Source organism: Polyodon spathula, chromosome 11 (assembly GCF_017654505.1).
Source record: "Polyodon spathula isolate WHYD16114869_AA chromosome 11, ASM1765450v1, whole genome shotgun sequence".
NCBI lineage: Eukaryota > Metazoa > Chordata > Actinopteri > Acipenseriformes > Polyodontidae > Polyodon > Polyodon spathula.
This window is the reverse complement of record NC_054544.1, coordinates 5,914,932-5,941,060: the sequence shown is the minus strand read 5'-3', so window position 1 is coordinate 5,941,060 and position 26,129 is coordinate 5,914,932. Positions and strand designations below refer to the sequence as shown.

General features: G+C 37.3%; 1 protein-coding gene and 1 long non-coding RNA gene across 3 annotated transcripts; one reads left to right on the top strand and one right to left on the bottom strand.

Moving 5' to 3' along the window:
- Positions 1-1,073: 1,073 nt before the first annotated feature.
- Positions 1,074-26,017, bottom strand: LOC121322931 (actin-related protein 3). 2 transcript variants are annotated; one of them, XM_041263561.1, is made up of 12 exons: positions 25,806-26,017; positions 15,770-15,825; positions 12,639-12,763; positions 11,882-11,992; positions 11,511-11,606; positions 10,982-11,089; positions 6,331-6,474; positions 5,369-5,542; positions 5,181-5,273; positions 4,917-5,042; positions 2,466-2,549; positions 1,074-2,029 (listed from the first exon to the last, which is right to left on the bottom strand). In XM_041263561.1, exons 1-12 carry the CDS (start codon positions 25,847-25,849, stop codon positions 1,934-1,936), a joined length of 1,257 nt encoding a protein of 418 aa, XP_041119495.1. In that variant the 5' UTR covers positions 25,850-26,017; the 3' UTR covers positions 1,074-1,933. The 2 variants fall into 2 exon arrangements, with proteins under 2 accessions (XP_041119495.1, XP_041119496.1); XM_041263562.1 differs by lacking the exons at positions 15,770-15,825; positions 25,806-26,017 and adding an exon at positions 13,434-13,645.
- On the top strand, positions 23,656-25,799 carry LOC121322932. The gene is made up of 3 exons (XR_005951107.1): positions 23,656-24,461; positions 24,633-24,695; positions 25,500-25,799. It is a non-coding gene; the product is annotated as an uncharacterized LOC121322932 (long non-coding RNA).
- Positions 26,018-26,129: the final 112 nt, after the last annotated feature.

Genomic DNA, 26,129 nt, shown 5'->3' with positions numbered 1-26,129 from the left:
AATCCGTTTCTACTTACACCCTATTTATCTTATCTAGTTTCCACACTACATATTCAACATTCTCAATATTTATCTCCGAGGCTCTGCCAACTATAATGGGATGTATAGTAATAACTTTTGTCTTATGTTAAAATGTAATCTACAAGATGTCGTTCAATAAAAAGAAAATCCCAATTTCTTGTTAAAAACAGGTTCTTTATGTCTGAACTTTTTAAATCAGCATGATGGATCTTGTATAAATTCTCTTTTCAAAAGACTGTAATCCTACAGCTCTGACAGCGGTAACTCTGTACACCCCGTCACTTATGGATTTATAATACATTCCAAATTGGAATATGAAAGCATAAAGCTTTCAGCCCATTGTGCCTAACCAATTACCGCTGAAAACGAAATTCTTTTTTTTTTTTTTTTTATAAAAGGAGAACATTTTTAAATTTTCCTCTTTCAAAAAAACTGTGTGCAGAAGCCACAGGTCTCGTAAAGGAGAATACAACGTACAGGAAATAAAACCTCAGCAGGTCTCTGCATTGTGGCGGTTTAATTGCTCTACAGCACAGAAAAAAAAGGCTATTTAGTTGCATCACATGATTATATGGCCAAAAGTGGAAGGAGGGCAAATAAAAGTAATAATATAATAATTCAGAGCCAATATCTCTGGACTGTATTCTCCTATCAGGCTGGCATTATATAGGTAAAAATTCAGTGGTTTTGCCCTGGATGATAGGACAACTATTTGGTTGTTCTGTAAGTGCTTATGTGATATTCAAAATTACTTTTTATAGAAAAAACTACTTGAGAAACTAAAAGGCCATACAACAGGAGGGGTTGTCCCTTCCAACCATTATGATTGTTATTAAAGTGATCCAATTAACCCAGCCTTACTCACAGGGATCCTGAACCACTTAAACACTCTCAATGACCATCAATCTGTGAGCACCAACTTTAAAACTGCACATATACAACCAGAATGTTCCATTATACACAGGCTGAATTACAGTGGAATTGTAACCGTTTAACAAAATGACATATTTTGTTGCCTTTATGCTCAGACAATAAATGCTCAGACAAAAACATAGAAAGAAAAGTGTGCCTTTATTGGAATGTTGCTAGGCATTAAATACACCAATTTGATCACTGGAACTGTTTGGCATTTAAATAAAAAAAAAAAAAAGCCTACAATACTGGTCCAACAGTCATTTGTTTTTTTGTATTTTTTTTTTTTTTTTGCAGCATGAAATAGAAGAGAATGCATTGAGTAATCAGAAAGCACTAGCAGGCATCAGTTAGTTTGAAAAAGAGGCAAATTACCAAAGCAGTTTACAGAGTGACCGTGTATAAAATCAGGAACCGAGAAAATTGGTCACTTTGTGGAATGGACTGGACTAACACGATCAGATGAGAGATTTGCACAATTTCCTTTGGGAAACTACCAGTTAGGTTGTCGCTAATTTTTTAAAACTATTATTAGTTATTTTTTACTTCCCCAACTTTATGTATAAAAACTTTGTATGAAATATAAACAAGCTCTTGCCTTGTACACATAAGAGTACAATTAAAGTATAACAGAGCTGATGTCTAAATCTATTCAAATCCTGTCGATATCTGGATATCTTATCAATATACAAAAAAAAAAAAAAAAAAAAAAAAATCAGGACACAGCAAGTTCTAAAACCATTAGAGTTTCATAACAAAACTTTTCACAATACTCAGCAGACAAGAAAATTAAACTCAAATTATTTTGGCTTAGTACTATTTCCCTCTTATTTATTTATTTAGATTTTTTAAAAAGACATTTACTACAATTTCCAGCCAGATTGGTGTTTGGTCTTTTAATTTATAATCTTTCTTTAATTTTTCAACAATTGCAGCCATCCAGACAGTGCAGGCAATCAGAGCACACCTCCAGTCAGCCCTGAAATAACTGAGGTCAGCTTTAAGACATAACTCCAAACACAGGGTTGTGACGACAGATGCTGGGTCCAATCTCCTCGTAATCTTTTTTGGTGTGGCATACTTGGTAGAACTCAGGCTGAAAATACAAACATTCAGAAATTCAGCTTTGTCATGCTTGATATGAGAGCAGTACTAAAGAAATGCAATTTAAATACAGTGTATTGTATGGGGGATTAAATGTGTAAGCGAGTTGCAGGCACTTTTTCTTTGCGTTATAAAACATTCCTGCATACATAAACACAGGATTCTGTGTAAATGAGAACTTTATTTGAGCAACTAGGCACATTCTACAAACTAAATTCATTCATACAAACAAATAAGGAACATTTACCAAATATAGCCATTTCAAATATAAACATTTACCAAATAGCCAGCTGTCTGCAAGAGGAATAATGTTCTACATGTGGTTCAGTATTACCTTGGTCACAGATATATGAAGCATTGGTTCCAATTGTTGGAATATTTCTTCAAAAGGTTCATGTGTTTATAGAGATGTTTGTAAAAGTACTTACAGTTGAAGCTAACATGGAGCCTCCAAACCAGACAGCATATCTCTGCATATGATGAGTTATAACCTGCACGTCGATGGGCTTTGGCTGTCAAAAGAAATGCAAAAACAAGCCTTGAATTCCAATTTAAAACAGACAGACAGAGGATTACAAAACCATTCTGCATAAATTCAGCCCCAATAGAAACGTGCAAAGGAATATCTCTATTTATGTATAGTGAATTAGGTATACAATTTATTTAAATATAAATTAGTCTCTAGTCGCCCTATCAGGGACATCAAAATGTAAAAAATGAGACATACCATATTTAAGTTCTGGATCATGCAGAGCTCTGATTCCCTTGACAATAACTGATATTCGCACAATGTGTCAGAAATATAAAACAATAGTTTATTTAAAGAATAAAAAGGGGTGCACAACTAATCTAATATTAGGAAAGGCTATTGGTTAGAAACATTCACTTCTTAGTCAAATGATTAAATGAACATAACATTACTAGCATACATGGTTAATATACCAATATTAATTATGGCTGACCACACAAAGTGCCTACTTTGCATTGGTATTTTCAATACTTGTTTCTCATTTAGTCGGTCATATTTCATATCAAAATGCACGAGAATTAATCCAACATTCCAGTACCTAATTTAGCAAATTAGTTTTACTGTGTTAATTTATTTATTTAGTTTAGATGTGATCTACCAAACTAATAAGATGTTATCAACCTCATTTGATTATATATTCAAATGAACTCAGAAATGGGGCAATGATCAAATTCTCTGCATTTACGAGACAACTCCTTTGAGTTGTACATTTCAACAAATAAAATACATTTCTTACACACTCTAAAAACAGGAAATTATATTCTATTCCTAGAACACTTTATCCACTAACTTGATAGCATTTGCTACAGTTCATTTCGAATCAAAGTTTTTAATATGTTGAATACTTATCGATTTTCAACAAGTCAGTCAATCTTCTTTGTTGATGAACACTGCAGCTTCCCTCTCTGGATCCTAAGTTCCAATGAAAGAAGATGGTACTTTGCTTGAAGTAAGCATTGTATTTCGTCGGGTCGCTATAAACAAATAGTTCTTTCCAAATGTAGATCAGCTTGTTGATTTCCAGTCTTGTAGCATTATCTTTGTTGTCAGCAGTTTTCCCACTGGAAATAGTTCAGTGATGAGACGTAACGAAGTTCAGATAATGCCTTGCAATTGAAAAGTTATGTAGTTCGAAGTGTTCTCGTTGCAATTCTTCTGTACGGCTAGTACATGACCTTAGGCCCAGCTGCTGGTTATGCTTCCGTTTGCGCTGTGCAGTGATGTGGAAACCAAGACCCGCTTTCAGATCAAGGCAGTGTCCAGTTTACTGTTTCAGTCTCTCTTAGGGCAAAGAGCTAGGACTCTCTTCAAAGCTGATTTCAGCCATTCTTCATAACATTGGTTCTTCCTTGCCTTCCGTGAATTCAAGCAATTATGCTCCCATGCATCAGAAACTTTCTTCAGAGCAGTTCAGCTTCCACTTCGTTCCTCCGAACTCCGAACCACTTCCTCTCAGCATTTCTTTTTTTTCCTCTTGCATCTACAGCCTTGTTTCTAGTGTGTGGAACTCACTTCTTACCTGGAGCCCTGTTTCCTCCTGCCGGGAGCTTTCTTAGTATGGAAAGCGCGCCGTATGAGAAGCACAACCTTTGAAAGACATGCGGCTGCTTTTGTGATTCTCACTTCCATCCTGCGATTGGTCAGTTTGTTTATTTCGGACTGTGCCCAAGTCCACGTGGGGTGTTTCTCATTGGTTGTTCTCATTCAGAGACGGCCTCTTGTTTTCAATTGGTCTGCTGTTTCGCCCCCTGTCCCTGGATTTATGAGATGGACTGTTTTCTGCCCGAGGTGTCAAAGCACCCCGAACGGTCTGGCTTGCCTTGTGCAAGATACTACTGGCGCCAGATAATTTATTCAGCAATGGGGGATGAAACATTTGTCCAGCAGCTAGTTTGTGACTCTTTTTAAAAGCATTCTTTGTCAGTGGGGGGGGGGGGGGGGGGGGGGGGGGTGACCAGAAACCAAGTAGACACAAAGAACGGCTTAGGATCCCCACCTCTATATATTTCAATTCTGTCAATTTCATACACAGAATGATATGACCACTCTGACGCTTCATATGCTATGCATGATTCTGGAGCTTCGACAGGGACACGGTTTTAAAATCAACCACCCAATCTGCTTAATTGCTCTCCTTACTCGGAAGATTCTCTGCATGTTTTATTGTGTTTCAATTCAATTTCAACTCAATTCCTCCCCACACTCTGCAGCCCTGAGGATTCTTGGGTTGGCTCTTAACAGAACCCAAGTTATTACCTACGTGATCCAGCTCCTTTTTTTTTTGGTCACGTCTCTTGAAGGAGACGGTTGCACAGAAGGGTATCAAGGTAAGTAGGTGTCAAGAACGTACCTTTAGTTTTCCACCACTTAGCTCTTCACTGAGCTTCAGCCTGGCATCTACCGTCCTCTTCAAGTCTCTCTGCATACGGCGCCCAAAGTCCCTGAACATGGTCGATCCTCCAGAAAGAACAATGTTCTATAAAAGAAAAACAGCACAGATTTTAATCATAACATACACAGATTAACAGCATGTGTGCACATCAATATTTTAAACCCACAAAACACAACAGCTTAGTCAATTAAAAATAAAATTGGAAAACAAAAATGTCCTTACCTTATAAAGAGGACGCCTTACATCAATGGGGCAGTTCTGAATAACTTCATCTACTACCTCAGAGATGGGTTGTGTGAAATCAGGGTTGGCAAACTAGAGAGAAAAAAAAAAAGTATGGCTATCCTGTGTTGAGCAATATGATTTTGGTGTCTTTGTTTTTAATGTTTGTGAGAGAGAAAGAGCATTACCTCGGGATGGAAGAAGATCTCTGGCCCCAGGAACCTCTCATAGCCCACATCAATGGTGAACTCCTTCTTGCTAATAGAATTTACACCAGTGTACTGCTTGATCCATTTTGAACCATCCGTGTCATACTTACTGAACTCTTTTACTAAATCAGGGCAAACATAGCTGAAACGCTCCTGAAAAACAAAAAAAAACAAAAACAAGACTGAATCTGAAACCACAGTAGTTTATAAAGAGAGGCAAACATGCAACCTGTACAACTGTCTGATAAACTTCAAAATACAAATAGTGACACCTGCTGGTACAAACTGAGAAGAGCTTTTATTAGTCAGGGGCAGCAAATTCACACAACGAAAAAAATAAAAAAATAACCGCTTTACAAAATAATCCCACACGCCCCCCCCCCCTGCTAAAAATCTCATTTTAGAAACAAAAAAATGTTTCTGCATTAATACATTAACAGTTTACAATAAGTTTATAATTATGTTATAATATTCTTTAATAAAAAGTTTAGAGTAACATTTCTAAAAGAATTGTTCACAACCTTTTTTTTCAGATGGGGATCACCAACTATTACTAGCTGGGACCAAAAACATATCTGTTTTTATGTGCTAACTAATCAAGCACTGGTGCAGACACTAATTTCTTGCAAACTATATTGTGTTAGAGAGAATTGCAGCTTGATAAATATTTAATGATTTTTGGGATAGATAGAGAGAGAGAAACTAGGGTAGACAGAGCCTGTTAATACAGACTAATGACTTGTGGTATCAGGCAGATGCACAGACTACACTGGAGATATTTTCAGGGTCCTGGGATTATTTCTTGACTTCAGCTTGGGAATGTTTGCTGCACTATCACAGCCTTATATGAGAAGTGTCCTTTAATGCAATCAGGGACTGGTGTGCCTGCAATTAATCGTGAACAGGGTTTATAATGTAATAAGACATGCAAGTAGACTCACCTTAACTGCTTTAGCAGTTTCTAGGGACTGCTCAGGAGGGATTCCCACCTCTCTTTCTCTTAGAAGCTGCTGGGTAAAATATGTGATGTCACGCCCAGCAATCGGAATGTGTTTTATGCAGCTGCCAATCACGTAGCCTTCAGCCTACAAGAAGCAGCAGAAATGAGAAGTTAAAGGAACTAGTGTGCCTACTGCCATTTGACCGAAGCGACGTTAAGTATAATGAACACAATGCTTAGTTATACCACTTTTTTTCCACTAGGGGGACCCCCTGCTCTATCAAAACCAGCAGTTCTCAATCAGATACACCATGATCATCAGCTAAGCACTGACTGGTTTTTTTTTTTTTGGGGGGGGGGGGGGGGGGGGGGGGGGTGGTTTATATACCTGACAAAGAATGGTACCAAGTGATTTTTTTGTTGTCCAACAACTGTAACACCAAGTTACTTTTCAGATAAACAGCAATCTCACCGTCTTTGTACAGTACATAGTGATGTATGAGTTTATAGAATCAGTGGTCAAGGATTTAAGCACATCTGTTTGTTCAAGCCACAGGAACCCATAACCTGCCCAGATATTGTAAACATGACAGTACCCAGCTGGGCTGAATTAAGGAACACTCCTTTTCTTCTCACGATAGTCTAAAATTAGGTTTTCCTGCTCACTCTCTGCTTTTTTTTTTGCTTTTTTTTTGTTTTTTTTGCTGTGACAATTTTTTTTCCTGGGTAGTAAGTGTTATTTCCTAATTGCTTATGCCTCAAAAGTATAGAAAATGGCTATTATTCCCCACAAACTTTGCTTTTGTGACCAGGACAGTGATATTTCGAAATATCACTATTTCCAATGGGAAAACGGGCAAATGTGTGTCTTTTCATTCACATAAAGTCAGAAAAAAACAACATATGAATTGAAATTAACATGTATTTATACTAAAGTAATACAAAAATGACTACAAAAGATTTAGAAGCGAGTAGTTTTTCGAGATTTACGATTATACTGTATTTACACTGTATTTATTGGGGAATAATAGCCATTTTCTATACTTTTGAGGCATAAGCAATTAGGAAATAACACTTACTACCCAGGAACAAAAATAAAAATAATAATTGTTACACAGTGTAATCGCACACATTTTGTAATCCCAACACTGTGATATCAATTCAGTATATAAAAATAACATTTTAGCTAAAGGAGTGTATATTAAAAAAGGGCCTGTGGCAGAGCAAAGCCTTCTCATTGAGGAGGAGGGAGCTGAGGAAGCAGGTTGGTGTTTGTGGTTTTTGTGATTTGTGATTTGTGAATTCTGCATCCAGGCTGGGCAATGCCTTCACTGGATGTAGAATTCACAAATCACAAAAACCACAAACACCAGCCTGCTTCCTCAGCTCCCTCCTCCTCAATGAGAAGCAGGGGCCTCCTTTTATGTCAGGTGGCTGGGCGCTGATTGATCGTTAATCAACCCCAGCCACCTGAGCATAATGAACCCAGGCAGGTAAGGAAAATTAACCCCATCCCTGCCAATTTAAAAAGGGCAGAGCTTTGCTCTGCCACAGGGCCACTTTAGGATGTGACACAGCAAAGTCATACTTTTCTAACTCCTCAATATGGCAAAACTGCAACTACAAGACTTGAGGCGGAGCTAGCCAAAACCATGAAGGCAACGGAAGCTGTGCATTACTCACTGAAATGCTGCACACACTTCAACGTTTTCACACTTGCAGAGGGACAACGCAGAAAGAAAAAATGTAAACCAGGTCCTCTTGTTAACCATTTCGAGGGTGATGTGGAAACAAAATACTGAAGCACAACAGTGGTTGCTTAATCAAGTATTTTCTGAGATAAGTAATACCTTGAAGCTTATAATATACAAGTACCATACAGTTGGCTATACGTTTACATGTCTTGAATTAGCAGTTCCATACCACAACATGCACTCCACCCGCAAAGAAGCAGCTGCTGCACTTGCTTCCAGTAACCCTTTTAATTATTTATTTAATATAACATTTTACTGTATTAACTCAACTCAGAACTGCTATTCTCTATTCTCCAGCATGTGGGTACAATTTCAGCAAGTTTGATTTGTCTTTTCATAATCTGAGAATAAAACAAACAAAAAACAAAAAAACAAGGTGCTGCTTTCTGTTTTTTTAATCAGCCCTTCAAGCAATGACATCACAACTTTGAAGAAGCTGTAGAGTAGTTGCTGGAACTGAAATAGCTGTAGCTAATAGGTAGCACTAAGTAGAGAGCACTGTGACAGCGAGTTTAGACTGAACAATATTTTCCACACAATACATGAAAAAATCTGACCAAATAAATTGAACAAAAATATCTCAATTCACTCTGACACACGCCTCCTGTCTCCATCTAAAGCTAATATATAAAGCTACTGAGCATTCCCAAGCGTACATTACAGTGCTATAAAAGGCTTGTTTTAATCTGTTTAGCCAAAGACTGTATCAATGTACAAACCCTGGAAAATATTACAGCAGAGAATGAGCTGCCCAAAGACAGAAAAAACAACCTTCCACCATAACTTTGCCATTCACAAATCCCACTGTGTATAATTATAAGTACAACTTTGGGTTCTTCTGAAGGTGGTTGTTTATCCTCAATTGAGCAAATTATTTATTTCCATATATGAGATCATTGGAATCTGCCAGGAAACATGACACATCACTGCTAACTACAAAAACAGAGAACAGTGTGTTGTCTGCAGCACCATCGTGAGGCTAGAAAAAAGGTTAAGTTTTAAAAAAAAAAAAGGAACTGCACAATGAATGGTTTGGTTTGCCCCTTCTCATTTTCCAGATTGGACTGTAAAGGAAAAATAAAATCTTGTATAACATATTTCAAGTCTCACTTTTTGCAGTGTTACTGCACTAGTGATTAGCAAATTGTTCCCCTCTGCTTCACAATACTATGCGCAAAACAATTTACGTAAATACATACACAGTGCCTATAGAAAGTCTACACCCCCTTTCAAAATGTTCACCTTTTGTTGCCTTATAGTCTGGAATTAAAATGTATATATATATATATATATATATATATATATATATATATATATATATATATATATATATATATATATATATATATATATTTTTTTTTTTTTTTTTTTTTTTTTTTTCTTTTTTTTCCTCTACCATCCTACCCCACAACTTCCAAGTAAAAAAAATATTTTTGAAATTTGTAGAAAATGAATTAAAAATAAAAACTGAAATAGCTTGGTTGGATAAGTGTCCACCCCCCTTGTAATAGCAATCCTAAATTAGCTCAGGTGTAACCAATCGCCTTCAAAATCACACACCAAGCTAAATGGCCTCCACCTGTGTTAAAATGTAGTGATTCACATGATTTCAGGATAAATTCAGTAGTTCCTATAGGTTCCCTCTGCTGGGTAGTGCATTTCAAAGCAAAGACTCAACCATATTAAAAAAATATCAAAGGCCTTGAATATCCCTTGGAGTATGGTCAAAACGATTATTAAGAAGTGGAAGGTGTACGGCACCACCAAAACCCTGCCTAGATCAGGCCGTCCGTCCCTCCCTCCAAACTGGATGACCGAGCAAGGAGGAGACTGATCAGAGAGGTTAACAAGAGGCCAATGGCAACTTTGCAAGAGCTACATACTTTTACAGCCAAGACTGGTCAAAGTGTGCATGTGACAACAATATCCCAAGCACTCCACAAATTTGGCCTGTATGGTAGGGTGGCAAGAAGGAATGCAAAAAAAAAAAAAAAAAAAAAAAAAAACACTTGGGAGATTCTGTAGCCATATGTCAAAACGTTTTGTGGTCTGACAAAACTATAATGGAACTTTTTGGCCTAAATGCAAGTGTTATGATTGGCGCAAACCCAACACAGAGCATCACCCAAAGAACACCATCACTACTGTGAAGCATGGTAGTGGCAGCATCATTATGGGTGTGCTTCTCATCTGCAGGGACTGGGGCACTTGTCAGGATAGATAAGGAAAAATTAATGGAGCAATGTACAATTAAGTCCTTGAAGAAAACCTGCTATCCTCTGCAAAAAAGCTGAAACTGGGACGGAAGTTCACCTTTCAGCATGACATTGACCCAAAGCACACAGCCAAAGCTACACTGGAGTGGCTAAGGAACAAAAAGGTAAATGTCCTTCAGTGGCCCAGTCAGAGCCCCGACCTAAATCCAAATGAAAATTTGTGGCATGACTTGAAGATTTCTGTCCATCAACGCTCCCCAAGAAACTTGAACAGTTTTGTAAAGAAGAATAGTTAAATATTGCCAAATCTAGGTGTACAAAGTTGGTAGAGACCTATCCCAACAGATGCACAGCTGTAATTGCTGCCAAAGGTGCTTCAATCAAGTATTAACTCTGGATGGTGAAGACTTATCCAATTATGATCTTTCAGTTTTGTATTTAATATATAATTTTTTTTCTCAATAAAAACTTTTTTCCCCCTAACAGTGTGGAGTATGGTGTGTAGATAAGTGGAAAAAAATCCTCATTTAAATACATGAAACTCTGAGGCACTGACACAACAAAATGTGAAAAAAAAAAAATTCAAAGGGGTGTAGACTTTCTATAGGCATTGTCCATACAAAGCCAGTGTGAATGGACCATGTTGTTTATTAGGGGGCCAATAAAGGAGGGGGTTACTTACTACTGGGATGACATGAGTGACCCCATCTCCACTGTCTATTACTGTTCCAGTCAATGTTCTCTCTCCTACTTGTCTTGATGTCCAAGAGGCAGCTAAGGCAAGGACGGCCTAAGAAACATTAAACAAAAAAAACATGACCCTTTTAGGAAAGTTTGGATGCAAGGATGAAAGCGCTGTAAATGTTTAAAACTGAGAAAAGGTTGCATTTCGTGTATAAGATTGAACTTTCCCATTTCATTACTTATGTATTTGTACAGAGTGTGTCCGTCTACCAGTGAGGTACAGACATTGGTGTTTGGCAAACAGTTCACATGGAATAAAAACAAAAATTACAGCATTGCCCACCTAAATGCATCTGCAATATTGACAAATCCATTAATGATCAATTTTAATTGGGCACACATTTCACCAACAAGTATCTAATAGAGCGTTGCTTTTTATGTGCATATGTGTAATTTATTACACACACACACACACACACACACACACACACACACACACACTTCCTTTTTTTTTTTTTTTTTTTTACCTGGACAGCAATATAAAGGCCTGGGACGTTGAAGGACTCAAACATGATTTCTGCAGTGTATTCCCTATTTTCAGGTGTATTTAATGGAGGTTCAGTCTGTATGGAGAAATAAGGTGAAGAGTTAAAATGTAACACAGATGCCATCACAAAAATCAGCAGTTAGATAAAGCTGTTACTTTAAACTGATGAAAACAAACGAAAAATAATTACAGTACATAAGCACCTGCTTGTCAATGACTTTGAAGAACTGCACAAACCTTTAATGTGTTTTTAAAAGCATGAAAAATTAGAAATATGCAGCTGTTCAACTAGTAAAACATTGGTAGATGGAAGACTTAACCATTGATTTTAACTGTATTTTGATCACTTACCAAAAGAAAATAATGGTCTTCTGGTTCTGCCCTTAGGTATTTAAAGATGACCTGTTCCATGAATCTTTCCATCAGATCCCAGTCTTCAACTATACCATGACGAATTGGCCACTGTTAGGATAGAGGACAAAATGGTTTAATTACCAAAATCCTGCTAGCAAACACCTTACGACACTATGGATTATAACAAAAAAAATAATAATGAAAATGTGTATTTATCATTGTCACAAAAAAAAAAAACTCAACTGATACTGTAAGTGGAATCTGTGCCATTCACTTTCATTAGGATTAAGGTCCGGTTATCCTGCAGTAACGCAAAATGGTACTGCTTTGAAAATGTCATTTATCAAAATCCAGGACATTGGAAAAGGAAAGAGCAAAACACATCTCATTATTAGCTGCAGTATAATTTCAGGGCACACCCTGCAATGTTATCACCTTGTGCACTCAATGCAGCCTCTGCTGTAGTAATGGCTCAAACACTGGTACAGAACAGAGTTAATTCAACAGAGTTCTCATGTCAATACAGTGTGGGTGGAGTCTGATAAGAGCCAGACCGATGCACACCCTGGTGCGTTATGTTTATTTTTTATTTTTTGATAGTATACAAACGTAGAGGTTATTAAAATGCAAGAGAGATTACACTATGTTGAAATTACACACACTAAAGCAAAAGGGCTTTTCAATATACTGATTTGTAAGTAACAATGCTATATTGTTTATCAGCAATGTAATGCACAATTTAGCTGCCATTTACTTTTGTTGCATATGATGGTTTGTCTATTGCTTCATCCCCAATGAAAAAGTCCAGATCATCCACTCCTTTCATCAGCCTCCTCTGTGCCTGGTCTCCAATGTTTGCCGACTCTTTGATAGCGATACCTGTTAAGCAGAAACATGGGCCCAGAATCAGTTAGATGCGTATAAACACCATACTACATAAAAAGCAAAATGCATAATAGGTATGTTGATTCTTCAGTGTCTTGAATATAAAGGCAACATTATTTAAAGTGCTATCAATTCATCTTTCTCCTTCCTCTCAGAAGTGCACAAGTACATGAATCTGGCAGAGAAAGCAAGAGAGTGTTTTATGCAGTAGAGTCGGTCCCTGAAAGCACCTCCTGTTGTTCATAATGACTGAAAGACTGTTCTTTTTTTCATGCAATTTTGGAGCTGCCACTAAAGGGCCTCTTCTGTTTTAATGTAAGCTCCCAATGTCTGATTAAGAAATTATTTTCATCTTCACTTTCTTAACCATTTATTTTCTGAAGATCGTACTGCTTCCTCATGTACCGTGCTAACGGAATTTGAAAGTATCTTCTGGTTTGACTGTTTAGGCTAAACAGCACTTGGAGTATTTAAAAGTGCATCAGTCTAGTTTACTACTAGTGAAAGAATGAACTGAAAACTCAGGAGATCCTGTACCAGCCTTACAATTAATTCATGTTTTTTTTTTTTTTTTTTTTATTATTATCTAACATGTTGTTGCTTGAACATTCTGTACTGCATACTATGCAAGTTGAATTATGCAATTTCTAAATACTATGTTTACTTTTTCATTGTGGTCCTTAGATGATGCCTTTGGCTCAGGATACAACTCCCGTCGCGGTCAACTATCACGCAGTAGAGCCATCATCAGCGGGCACAATCGTCTAAATATATTGTTTTCTCTTAATTAGCTTTAGTAACCCTTTAAACGGTGCATCTTCCTGTCCTTAAAAGTTCACGCAGTACCTCTGGCTTTGGTTGTTATTTCAGGTTCTAAAGACAAAGCCTTTGGTAAATAAGAAAATGCAATGAGAAGGTTAAGTTTCACCTCTGGAAGCTTGGGTTAGAATCTTTTTTACTGCACAAGGAAACATGATTCAGGACGTCAATTTAGACCACCCTGCAGGGTTTGATCAATTCCTGTTCTTCAATTCTCAATTCCAATTCCATTTTAAAATCAATTCTCAATTCCAGTTCTAATTTCCATTCCATTTTAATCAAATCCCTAATCAGCATTGCAATTAGCCATATTCTGTTCAAAAGAGCTTCTCGCAGTGGCAACAAACTACTTAAAATTGAAGTCATATATTAGTCAATTAAATCGGCTTAAAAACAAAAGCAGTTGAACAATAATTCACAATAATTATGTCTAAGATATTAATTCCTTTGAAGGAAATGGAATTGATTTTTAAAAAGGAATTGGAAATTTAATTGGAATTGAAAAACAGGAACTGATCCCAACCCTGTCACCGTGAACAGTATTACAAAACCATCACAAACTCCGGCACATTTCCGCACTAACGGAAATCTTTGCTTCACATCTCATCAGGCTGGATTGCAGCATACTGGCTGCATCTGGAGAGACAGAGTTCACAGAACTGCTGATGTGCTATATTCTTCTCAGTGTCCAGGTGTCTTTAATTGAGCTCATGTCACAAATAATAAATTCACATCAAGCTGGAGTTCAGGAGGAGCAAACTGCAGAGCACTGCCCCTTCTACTGAAGTGCTGACTGCTTGCTTTTCTTTTTCCCAGAAAGGAAGTGGTTTGGTTTTGATTCACAGCAGGCAAAGAAGGGAACATTTAATGGTGAATCAGCATACGGGGAAAAAAAAAAAGTGCAAAACATCAAAGTTCTCTATGTCCAACACATGGCCATGAGAAATCAGATTAAAATGTTATATTAAAAACAAAATCATACAGGTAGTTTATGTTAGGTGGCTGTGTTGGTACCTTGTTCATGATTACTGGCAAGTACATATACTTTCTCTGGGTTGATTGATGTTCCTAGAGAAAAAAAAAAGACTGAACCTACAGCTTTACAGTCTGTTAATAGATTACTTAAAATGCAAACAACTCCACCTCCCAGCTAATATGGCTGTATTTGGTCTTCAGTTTATACTAACAGCACTCACACTGTGGAAAGACTTTACATACAAGATATGCTGTGCGAGGAACAGAAGGAGTTCTCTCTTTTAAACCTGATTTGAATGCCTCCTCACCAGTGAAGATCAGTAGGTGCCCTACCTTCTCACCCTTGACAATCAGCTCTTCCAACAAGCATGCCAACAGAAAATCCAGGAGGAAAAAGCCTCGCCTGGGAAGTCTCAAGCAGCCCACTAAGGAGCAGAGCGCTACTCACTCAGGCTTTACCTTAATACTACTAAGGCCCACAGATATGGGATAGCTACAGTTCCCCAGGGGTAGGACTTTTCTTTTTATTTAATTTTAAGAAATGTCATACAGAGCCTGGCTACATATTACATATAGAACCAATAAAACCAAGAACCAAAAAGATACAAACGCTGCTGATCAGGTACATGGAAACAGATCATTGGTGGCCAGTCTGATTCCAGTACGCATCAGCAGTTTTTTCTTTAATTATTTTTTTTTTTATATAAAGATCTTTTGGATTTGGCATCTGTCCATGAATGCTCTTACTGACAACACTGCTGCAAATTACTGTAAAACCTTTCAGACATACGAAAACTATTTCAAAACACACAAGATTTAAAAAAAAAAAAAACCAAGCAGGCAAATACAAAATAAATTAAATTGTGTACAAGTTAAAAAAAAAAAAAAAAAAGTGGAGTAAACAAAACAAAAATCGTGATTGTTTGTTGCTTACCTGACTATTTTGTCCCGAGTCTCCTTACTGTGCTTCCCCACCTCTCTCTAAGATCCTACGTTATCATGTTTAAGGTCATTCTATGCATTCCCTGATGATGTCTGTTATACCTGCTAATTTCAAGTCAACAGTTTTGCTCCGTTTGTGGCAGCAACAGAAATCCACCTCGCCCAGGATTCTTAAACTGGTAACATGAAAACCACACAGGATATGTTTATACCTTGGAAGGATACCAGACAAAGAAAATGCAATACCATACTGCACGTACTTACATGATGGAACAATGAACTGTGGTTCTGTATTTCCAGCATATCCAATTTTTGTATACCTGAAAGTAACACAAAAAAGTCATGAACCACATAATTTTATTAAAAAGTTACCTACAGGCAATCCAATGCATTTACTACCTGCAATGTATTTTATGAGCTGGCTTAGACATCAGTTTATCAGACGAAATATCAAGCCTGTCTACTCTTCAGGTTGTTCAGAAATGAACTGTAACCTGGATTAGAGTTCACAGTGGTGTCCAGAAATTAAGATTATTGGAATTGAACAAGATATCATTTTTCAATCAAGGCAACAGGTTTCTTCTACAAAATAAAAAAATAAAACAAAAATACACGCTCCTTTTTAGGATCGGTGAGCCTGGCTTAAGTCACCTCCTGTGAACATCGCCAGCTAGCTCAGAAACGCACAAGCCATCAGGCTGTATGATTTATCTTGCAATTCTCTTCACATTCGGAAGCCCTTACTGTAAGATGTTAAACAATGCCTCAATATTAATGACAGCATAGTAATGTATCAAACTCATTAAATCTCCACTGTGTGGGATGAATAGAATAAGAACACATATTGTAAGAAAACTGATGTCCTATTTCTGGCATTCTGTGGTGACAAGAGAGGGTCAGGCAATTAACAATTCTGTTCTAGGAGACACTTCCTACAGTTACAGTAACTCCTCCTCTTACTGAAGACTCCGAACCCAGTTAATACAATCATAAATAAGACTCTAGTGGCATAGTAGTTTGACACTCTAAGTTTCAACTATGAGTTAATAGCCTACATGTACAACAAGTACCAAGGTGGGTCTTACTAGCCTCCTAATAAAACTTAGAAAAGGTGTACACAGCCCCGATTTACCGTCTGGTATTTGACGTGTCACAGACAAGGTCAACTACCTGAATTACAGATTTTTTTTTTTTTTTTTTTTATTTTTTTACCTTCAATAATGTTTCACCTTTTCCTCCACATGCTAGAAATTCTACTGTATTTGAATGTTCTGTGGTCCTTGACCTTCAGTAACACAGCAATCAAAAGCACTACTGTATGTAGGACAAGGAGAGCGTGCGTGCCTGCCTGGGGAAACAGGTGACTACAAATGTCCTACAAAAGCATTGGAGACTACAATACTGTGGATGCTCTGGTAAAACTATTATCTCCCAAAACTGATGAATGATTTCACTTTACAGCTGTCCAGGGATGGCTATTTAAACATGTCAAAACACAAATGCTCCAGGCCAGTGGATGTACTTATACCAGCTCAGGCTTTCCAGTAGGACTGATTAAAAACCTGCTTTTAATGCTTAACAATTAAATCAGAAACCTTTCAATTTGTACATTCGGCTTTTAAATTGCAGAAAAGAGGAAAGTGAACTTCTCTAGTCTTACATTTCTGGCCACAAAAACCTGTCCCCAGTCTTGCAAACATATATGGAAAAAGTGTTGCCTCACGTCAACAGTATTTGTGACTCCCACAGACTACGTGGGCTAGTCACAAGTTTCCAGATGACACTGCTTGCCAGTGGCCACTAAAAGACTGCAGCTGAAGTGGTGGGCACTAAGCCCTCTGTTCATTTATGCATGAGCTTTGATCACTGGAAATTACAATGTTATACATTTTGTTTTCACACAAGGATCATTGAAGGGCAAGTGTAATGATCCCATATGAAAGTCCTCCACACTGTACTCAAAATATCTGCGGTTTGGAGCTACTGCAGGTGTACTATTTGGAGAATACTGTACTTTCACCTAGCTCAAATTATACTTGCAGCACTGTACATCAGGATGACCCTAGATCATACAGTATAGAATCAGTGATATATGCAGGACTTATTTCTCACTGTCCTTACAAAGAAACTAGACAAAAACCATGACTACTACAAACAGTAATATAAGGGTTGAGTATAAATGTTAAATTTCAAATTCTCTCAATAAATATCATTTAAAAAATCTACATAAGGGACAACTGTTTCCATTTCTCCATAAAACACATACAGATTTACTAATGCAATGTTCTTTGACTAAACAGACTTGACATTTTAAATCATGAAATCCGGCTGTTTTATAGAACGCACAGCCTCAGCTACTATAGCATTGACACACAGATTATTTTTATTTATTTATTTATTTATTTTTTAACCGCAGGACAATTCAAGCGAACTCAAGTTCAGTTCGAAGTTAATTCAAGTTTGTTGTTGGGGTCATATTTGGATATTTTCTAAACTAGATTGTATTTGGTTTCAGGGCACTGGACCGGCATCAAATTACTTTAATGTAAAGATGGAAGACAATCAGTGATTCAAAGGCTGTTGCAAGATGCATTTGGCCATTTGGATGCCTGTCGAATACTAGCCGTCTATACTGTTGAATCTTTCTTCTTCCGTATGGCGTTTTTGAAAAGCAACGGCTACAGCTGTATTTTTAGTTTTCTAAGATTAAAAGGGCACTACAAAATTTAGGCTGCCCAAAGTCGCTATAGCATATTTTGCACTCTGACTGACACATCAAAACAAATAGTGAAATATTGAAGGGTATCTAAACAGAAAAGCATAGTACTGTCAATAATATACTATAATTCAGTCAAATTGGTGCATATTGAAGAAACATGAAGGGAGTAAGCAGTACTGTTTAGAAACTCTAAAGCCTTGTTCACATTTGCATTTTCATACCGGTATTGTTGCGTAACAGTGGAGAGGTTAACAGCGTCGTACCGATATAACCTTATCAATACGAAACCCAGTCAAGAGCAAGTTTCGTACCGGTACAGTTGCGATATGACTCTGTGCAGAGCAATTGCGTACGGAATAGATGAGTCTGAAGCAAGAGCAGCACACTTACACCAAAGACATTATCAAGATCCTCAACTCTGCCTTTACCTCTGTCCCACTTGTTTTATTAATGTATTAATGTGTGTGTGTATATTGTAAGGTAGCAGGGAGGGGGTTAAAATCCTTCCCTGCTAAAACTTGTGAGAATGCACATTTGGGTTTAATTGCTTAATTGTTTAGTAATCCCCTGCACCTGGTGGTAGTTGTAAATTAGAGCCAGGTGCAGGGTATTTAAGAGAGACAGGCAGTTTGTTGAGGGCTGCTGTGTGTAGGGAGGCAGAAGTTGTGGTCTGCTTCCAAGCAGTCAAGGTAAAGTGCTGTAGGAAACTGTGAGAGTTTGAGTTACAGGTAAACAGCTTAGCTGTCCTGGTTCAGTTAGGTTCCAGACTGTATAGTTAGTGCTCCAGGAAGGAGCTAGGTGTTTGTTTGTTTTGTTTAATTTATTTGATTGGTGTTTATTACAAGTGCGCGTCAGCGCTAAGAAAATTCCATTTCTGTGTCCTGGGTCTATTTTAAAGGGGCAGCGAACCGTGTGAGTGCGAGGATCTTTTCACTATATATATATATATATATATATATATATATATATATATATATATATATATATATATATATATATATATATATATATATATGATCAAAGTGAAATTTGAATCAATGGTTAAAAACTAAAAACATATAAAAACCAACCGCTAATACCAATAAATCCAAGATTTATAATCGAACTGGTCTGCACTGTGTGAAACATTCATCTCTCTTTTCTGCGAAAATGGCCATCTCTGGTACTGCGTGCATTTTTTTAGATTACGTTATGTCATCACTGCAGCAGGTTACGATTTTCATCAAGACCCCCTGGGCAAGAATAAAATACACTTCACAAGTTTGTTATATTATTAAACATCGATAAAAATAAGCTTAAAGCAACTCAAACCGACAGTGCTCTATTGACTCAATGGAAAATCTTCTCCAGCCCCAATAGAAAACCATTGGAGTTGAGTATAGGTGTAATAGAATATTACATGTATCAATATAAACCAGTTTAAATGTGGACAGGTATATCGCAACAGTATCAGTCTTGTACTGGTGATGAAGTGAGTTAGGACAGAAAGTTACATAGGATCGGTCTATTCTAAACTGAACCTGATACAAGTGTGACCAGGGTATTAACCAGTTGAAATGACAACAGTTTTGTTTTTTTGTTTTTTTTATATATTTGAGCGCACGCAGTATTCTAAAGCCATGCAGAATACATTTATGAGGAGGCAAAATAAGTGTCAAAAGTGGTTAAAAACTTTGCAGATTGTTTTCAAATTCAAATACAAACATAAAAGCCGCTTTAAAAAAATTTAAACGAACTTAATAAAGTTATAAATGTCAATCAAGTAGGTTAAAAATTTAAGTTAACAAAAATCTTATCAGAATCCTCCATGTATGGAACTTAATGAATCGTGACATGAGTGTAATACGTCTTGAGAGTGAAGATGTTTTGCACATTACCTTCCTTTACTTTGGGTATCAGGGAAGTTTACCTACATTCCAGAATGTGAAAATAGTGAATTCCAGACTTGCCTTGAACAGTCGCTTGCAAAGCAGCTGTGTTAAAACAAGTCTCTGCTGACACACTGAGCTGCTGAAGAACACTATAGTGATACTAAGACCACCCCACCCCCAACTAACATGATTACTCATTGAAGCCCCTTTTTAAAAAATACTAATGCCGTTTAAACAGGAAGCTACAATAAACCATTTTGGGTTTTTTTTTTTTTTTTTTTTTTTTCAGTATTTGATCAAACTTTAATTTGCACTGTAACAGTACAGGTGCATTATTTAATCAACTTCTTACATATACTGTAGAAACACCACAGACACAACTGTCGAAAATCAAATATCATGTACAGCACTTGACTGCATTATAAAAAAGCAATATTTATCCCATCAATCACATTCGTTACCTTGAACTTTCCACAACAATTTCTTTTTTTTTTTCAGTTGCATGTGGAAAGAGGTGTGCAACTAAAGGAAGTGACTAAGTTTACAAAGTTCATTAATCTATATTGTTTCAAAAACTAATGCTAAACAATAATCACAGGACTCCTTTATACTGTATGTTAACTTGTTTATCAGCCATTACACCATAAGTCAAATGAGACGCTGTACACGATTGCTAAGAGACAGCAACAGCTTAACCCTTCCTGAGGTCAAGCTAGGACACATTTTTTTACCATCAACTTTCAAAATGTGCTTGCTAAACCTATAACACTGAGTTAGTGAATCGACATGGTGAAGAGAACTTTTTTGTTCAAGGAAAACACTCAGTAGCTTTGCTCCGTTTGTGTTCCTTGCAAAATGACGTCAACAAGTCCTGTGGTTTCCTTTCTCTAAGGTTATGAGTACACTGCATGCTTAAATGCCAGCAACAATTCCTTTTCAATTTGGTCAACTTATCCTTTTTGAGAACTAGACAATCGTGCAAACACTATGACTTATTTTTAAAAAAGCATAGCAGTTTGGGTCAGTGTAGACCCAAGGTTGACAACCAAGGATAATTATCAACTAAAAGAAAAGGTTTTGTGATTTTCTTTTCAATGAGATTTCAAGCCCTGATGTTTATATTGGGATAACATATAACTTAAAGCTACATTAATTAGCCTACTGTGTTTGTTAAACTACAGTACATAGCATAAAACATTACAGTCTCTTACCTAAAGCAGGCACTGTTTACAATGCATGCTATAAAAATCTCCATATCCATATTATTTACAATATATAACTGTGACCCTTTTATTGTGCTGTTTGTTCCCTTTTGTTTTTTTTGTTTTTTTTATTTCCTTAATTCAGGATAGTTATTTCAAAGACAAGGTTATTTGCAAACTGTACAGTGCTAGAGACTAGGAGTATTTCAAGGTTTTTAGAAATATATTTGAATTGATTGTAAATATTTCAACCATTGTCCAGTCACTTGAAAGATATTTAAATATTGACTTTGATTTACAAATATATTTATAAATATTGTCAAATATCACAACACATACTGTGGTGTATTTCAACATTTATTTATACATGCACATATACAGGTAGATGGCAGTTATATAATTCACAAAACACCATAATAATACACGTTATTATTGGCATTTTAGTGACAAAATTCATCAATCCCTGGCATGTACAGTAACCCACATTTCTCCAACATCAGAAATCATATTATGAACAAATCAATACAGTCCCATCCAAGTAAGTCAATATGATTGTCCACTGCCTTTATTGCAAGGGGTGGTTGCACCTGATGAACATTAGTGTTGAGACTGGAGTCACTCACTGAACACTGATCTAGCCCAAAGATCCTGCCAGCAATACTCAACAATCTCGACCGCGGCCAAGATGGCTGGCACATTGAGGTACCTGGCAGCTAGCTTTGCCAATGCAGAGAACTGAGGCTCGTGGCTCTTCCAGAAGGCAAGGGGGTCAGACCCTTCTTGGACGCAGGTCAAGCCCTGAGGTGGACAAACAGATTTCAGGCTGTTTGCAAGTAGCTTTGAACTTGTCGGAAGCATTGTCTGGCATGAAGAAAAGCAAGGTGGTGTTAGACCTCAACAGACACATGCTGTTTGTAGCAGCAGTGGTCCCTCAGTGTAACTTGACATATGACTTCACTTGTGATGAGGAATGGCAGGTTTTATATTAAGTCTTGCTATTAACTCATGATAAGAACATAAGAACATAAGAAAGTTTACAAACGAGAGGAGGCCATTCGGCCCATCTTGCTCGTTTGGTTGTTAGTAGCTTATTGATCCCAAAATCTCATCAAGCAGCTTCTTGAAGGATCCCAGGGTGTCAGCTTCAACAACATTACTGGGGAGTTGATTCCAGACCCTCACAATTCTCTGTGTAAAAAAGTGTCTCCTATTTTCTGTTCTGAATGCCCCTTTTTCTAAACTCCATTTGTGACCCCTGGTCCTTGTTTCTTTTTTCAGGCTGAAAAAGTCCCTTGGGTCGACACGGTCAATACCTTTTAGAATTTTGAATGCTTGAATTAGGTCGCCACGTAGTCTTCTTTGTTCAAGACTGAACAGATTCAATTGTTTTAGCCTGTCTGCATATGACATGCCTTTTAAGCCCGGAATAATTCTGGTCGCTCTTCTTTGCACTCTTTCTAGAGCAGCAATATCTTTTTTATAGCGAGGTGACCAGAACTGCACACAATATTCAAGATGAGGTCTTACAAGTGCATTGTACAGTTTTAACATTACTTCCCTTGATTTAAATTCAACACTTTTCACAATGTATCCGAGCATCTTGTTAGCCTTTTTTATAGCTTCCCCACATTGCCTAGATGAAGACATTTCTGAGTCAACAAAAACTCCTAGGTCTTTTTCATAGATTCCTTCTCCAATTTCAATATCTCCCATATGATATTTATAATGTACATTTTTATTTCCTGCGTGCAGTACCTTACACTTTTCTCTATTAAATGTCATTTGCCATGTGTCTGCCCAGTTCTGAATCTTGTCTAGATCATTTTGAATGACCTTTGCTGCTGCAACAGTGTTTGCCACTCCTCCTACTTTTGTGTCGTCTGCAAATTTAACAAGTTTGCTTACTATACCAGAATCTAAATCATTAATGTAGATTAGGAATAGCAGAGGACCTAATACTGATCCCTGTGGTACACCGCTGGTTACCTGTGTTTCCCCAATGTCCTCTGTTTTCTGATTAAAGCAATTCAAGATGCAATTTCTCCTTTCTGCTTCGAAACTGCTCTGTACTTTTCCACGCCTGTACTTCTCCCACTCGCTGTCGCTTCCACTCGCTGTCGCTGGGAAGACTGCCTCGTTTAACTGCGTTGTTCTGCTGTGCTGTCGGCTCCTCCCCTCGCCCGTGTCTCAAAACGACGCTGAATTTGAATCAGCTGCTCCGAGTTTCAGCTTGTTTGTTATCAGAAAAACACACACAGCTGCTGCTGTGTTTCCCCAATGTCCTCTGTTTTCTGATTAAAGCAATTCAAGATGCAATTTCTCCTTTCTGCTTCGAAACTGCTCTGTACTTTTCCACGCCTGTACTTCTCCCACTCGCTGTCGCTTCCACTCGCTGTCGCTGGGAAGACTGCCTCGTTTAACTGCTTGAGGTGGTTCTCAAACGAGCAGAATACAACATGCATATTACTTCAGAACAAGCCACTTTACCAATTGAGGTGAACAGAGCTAAAGGGAGGAGTTAACCCACTCAATTACCTTACAATTGCCGCAGGTGTAATTGGTTATTGATGAACAGCAAACTAGGACAGGGGTTAACTTGCTTTGGATTCAGGGGATTAATTAGGCTTTCAACAGATTTCTCTCTCTCTTGTACTAGTATTTAATTTTCAAATACTAGTCGATTTCTGCAAGTTATTTAAATGTTTTCAAATAATATCTACTTTCGGAAAATTATATTTAATTATGTCAAATTATTCTTTACGTGGTGATATTTAATTATTTCAACTATCTGAATGAGTTAGTACTTTCAAATTGAATACAGAATAGAACTATCTTTGTCTCAGGTCTGGTTAGAACCAGAACACCCTGGGTAAAGTAGTCAAAAATTAATGCAAAACATTGTTCGTGACTCCCATGACATCAGTTGAGATTGACAGTCAAACTGCAAAGACGAGCCAATGACTCAACAACAGTGTCACTTTTGTTAGGCTAAGTGGTGCATCTTATCTGCATGTCTCATTGCAAATCTGATATTTTTAGATCATTCTGGACTCTTCCAAAAGCCACTGGTCAACTGTGTACGCCACTGTTAATAAAACTCTGACTGCATAGCAGTTAAACTCATCCGAGGTTTTGATATGTGCATGATCAGCCCCAGTGAATAGGTAACAAGTTCTTGTGTTTCTTATTCAACTCATTTTGAAACCAGGAATGGATCAAACAGTTAGGCAATTAACATTATAGTCTTTAAAATATGAATGGCATATTCTGTTTAACAACTGAGAACGTACAGTATGTACTGTGTTTAAATGGTATAATGTGTTTGTTTTCGGCAGTTTACGGATGCAGATGTCTACTTTACAGCATGCACGACAATTAGAATGTTTACCAACTCCCTGGTAAGTAATTTTGATTGTGTACATTAAACATGTTATTCCTACCTAAAGTGATTTCAGGAATGGGAGCAAGACTCTTGTTACAGTTTCACCCATTCCAGGTTTTAATATGCACTCAGGTGTGTTTTTGTTTTATTAAATTCACTGTGAAACCAGGAATAATTCTAACTGCTATGCAATGATAGTGTTATTTTCATCCCTGAGTAAAAAAAAAAAAAAAAATACAATAACTCTTTTGCCTGACAAGACAGTCATTTTACATTATTATTAACAGTGAACAATATGTGTTTATCACGTGTCAGCTGCCATGTTATGTGTACATATGTTATAAACCACTAAAATGAATGTAGTACTGCTACGAATAGGAGGAATGATGTACCTTTCGCAAAAGCGGATGTTGGGTGTGAGTTGATAAATCTTAGGTTTGCACTCAAATTGCATTTCTACAACAGGCCGCTCCAGTACAGTAATTATAGAAACCAGAAAGCAAACGCCTAATTGTCAAAGCATGGTATTAACTAAAACCATCCGTAACTGACAATTGTAACGTTTCTGAAATAATAAATAAATAAAATGCAGAAAAATACCATATATGGAATAAAAATCGTGAAAGCAGGAAGAGGAAGTTCCTCTGCGCTTGTTCATATCATGAGGACTTTTTAGAGAAGTAATGCATGAAAACACAAAAACATTAGACTTGACCAAAATCCGAATTAATTATTTGGCAACACATAATCGATTCAATACCACGAAATACGAGAATGCATAATCCTTGACTTTTGAGTTTTTTTTTTTTTTTTTATATAGGTGGACCACTTCATTGAAACCCCCCCAGACAGGAAGATAATGATTTTCTGATAATGAAATCGAATACCACCGCGGCTGTTAAGCTTTCATCTAATTTTATTGAGGCTGAATTTTCAAAAAACATGTATTTGCAATTAAATAAATACTTAACTGCGATATTGCAACAAATAATAGTAATTTTTAAGAAACCCGGCTGTGAAATGAGCCGGCTGCACACACCCAGAGAACTGACTGAAAAACGCGAAATTCCAACCATCACCTCCGCTTTCTTGCACAACGCGGAATGCAAATAATTTGAAAGCTTACCCCGTTCCACAGTCTACCACACAAGCCGGTAACATGCCTGCCATCTCTTGCGCTCCTGTAAGTTGGACTTAAAGGTGTTTATTTTGATGTGAAAGGTGCATACGTTAGGTTGAACTGAAGGTGCTGTTTGCTTTCTGACTATCCAGAAGCGGAACCCTAAACCCTCACAGTGAAGTTTCTACTTCCGCACTCAGTTCAATTCTCACAGGCACAGCCAAGGAGAGGCAAGATGGCTGACGCCAGAAACAGCCACACAGGCAGGGCTTAAGCGACGTCAATCACGAGGGGTTGGGTTCCTTTGCTGAAAAGGAAAGGCTGCACCTG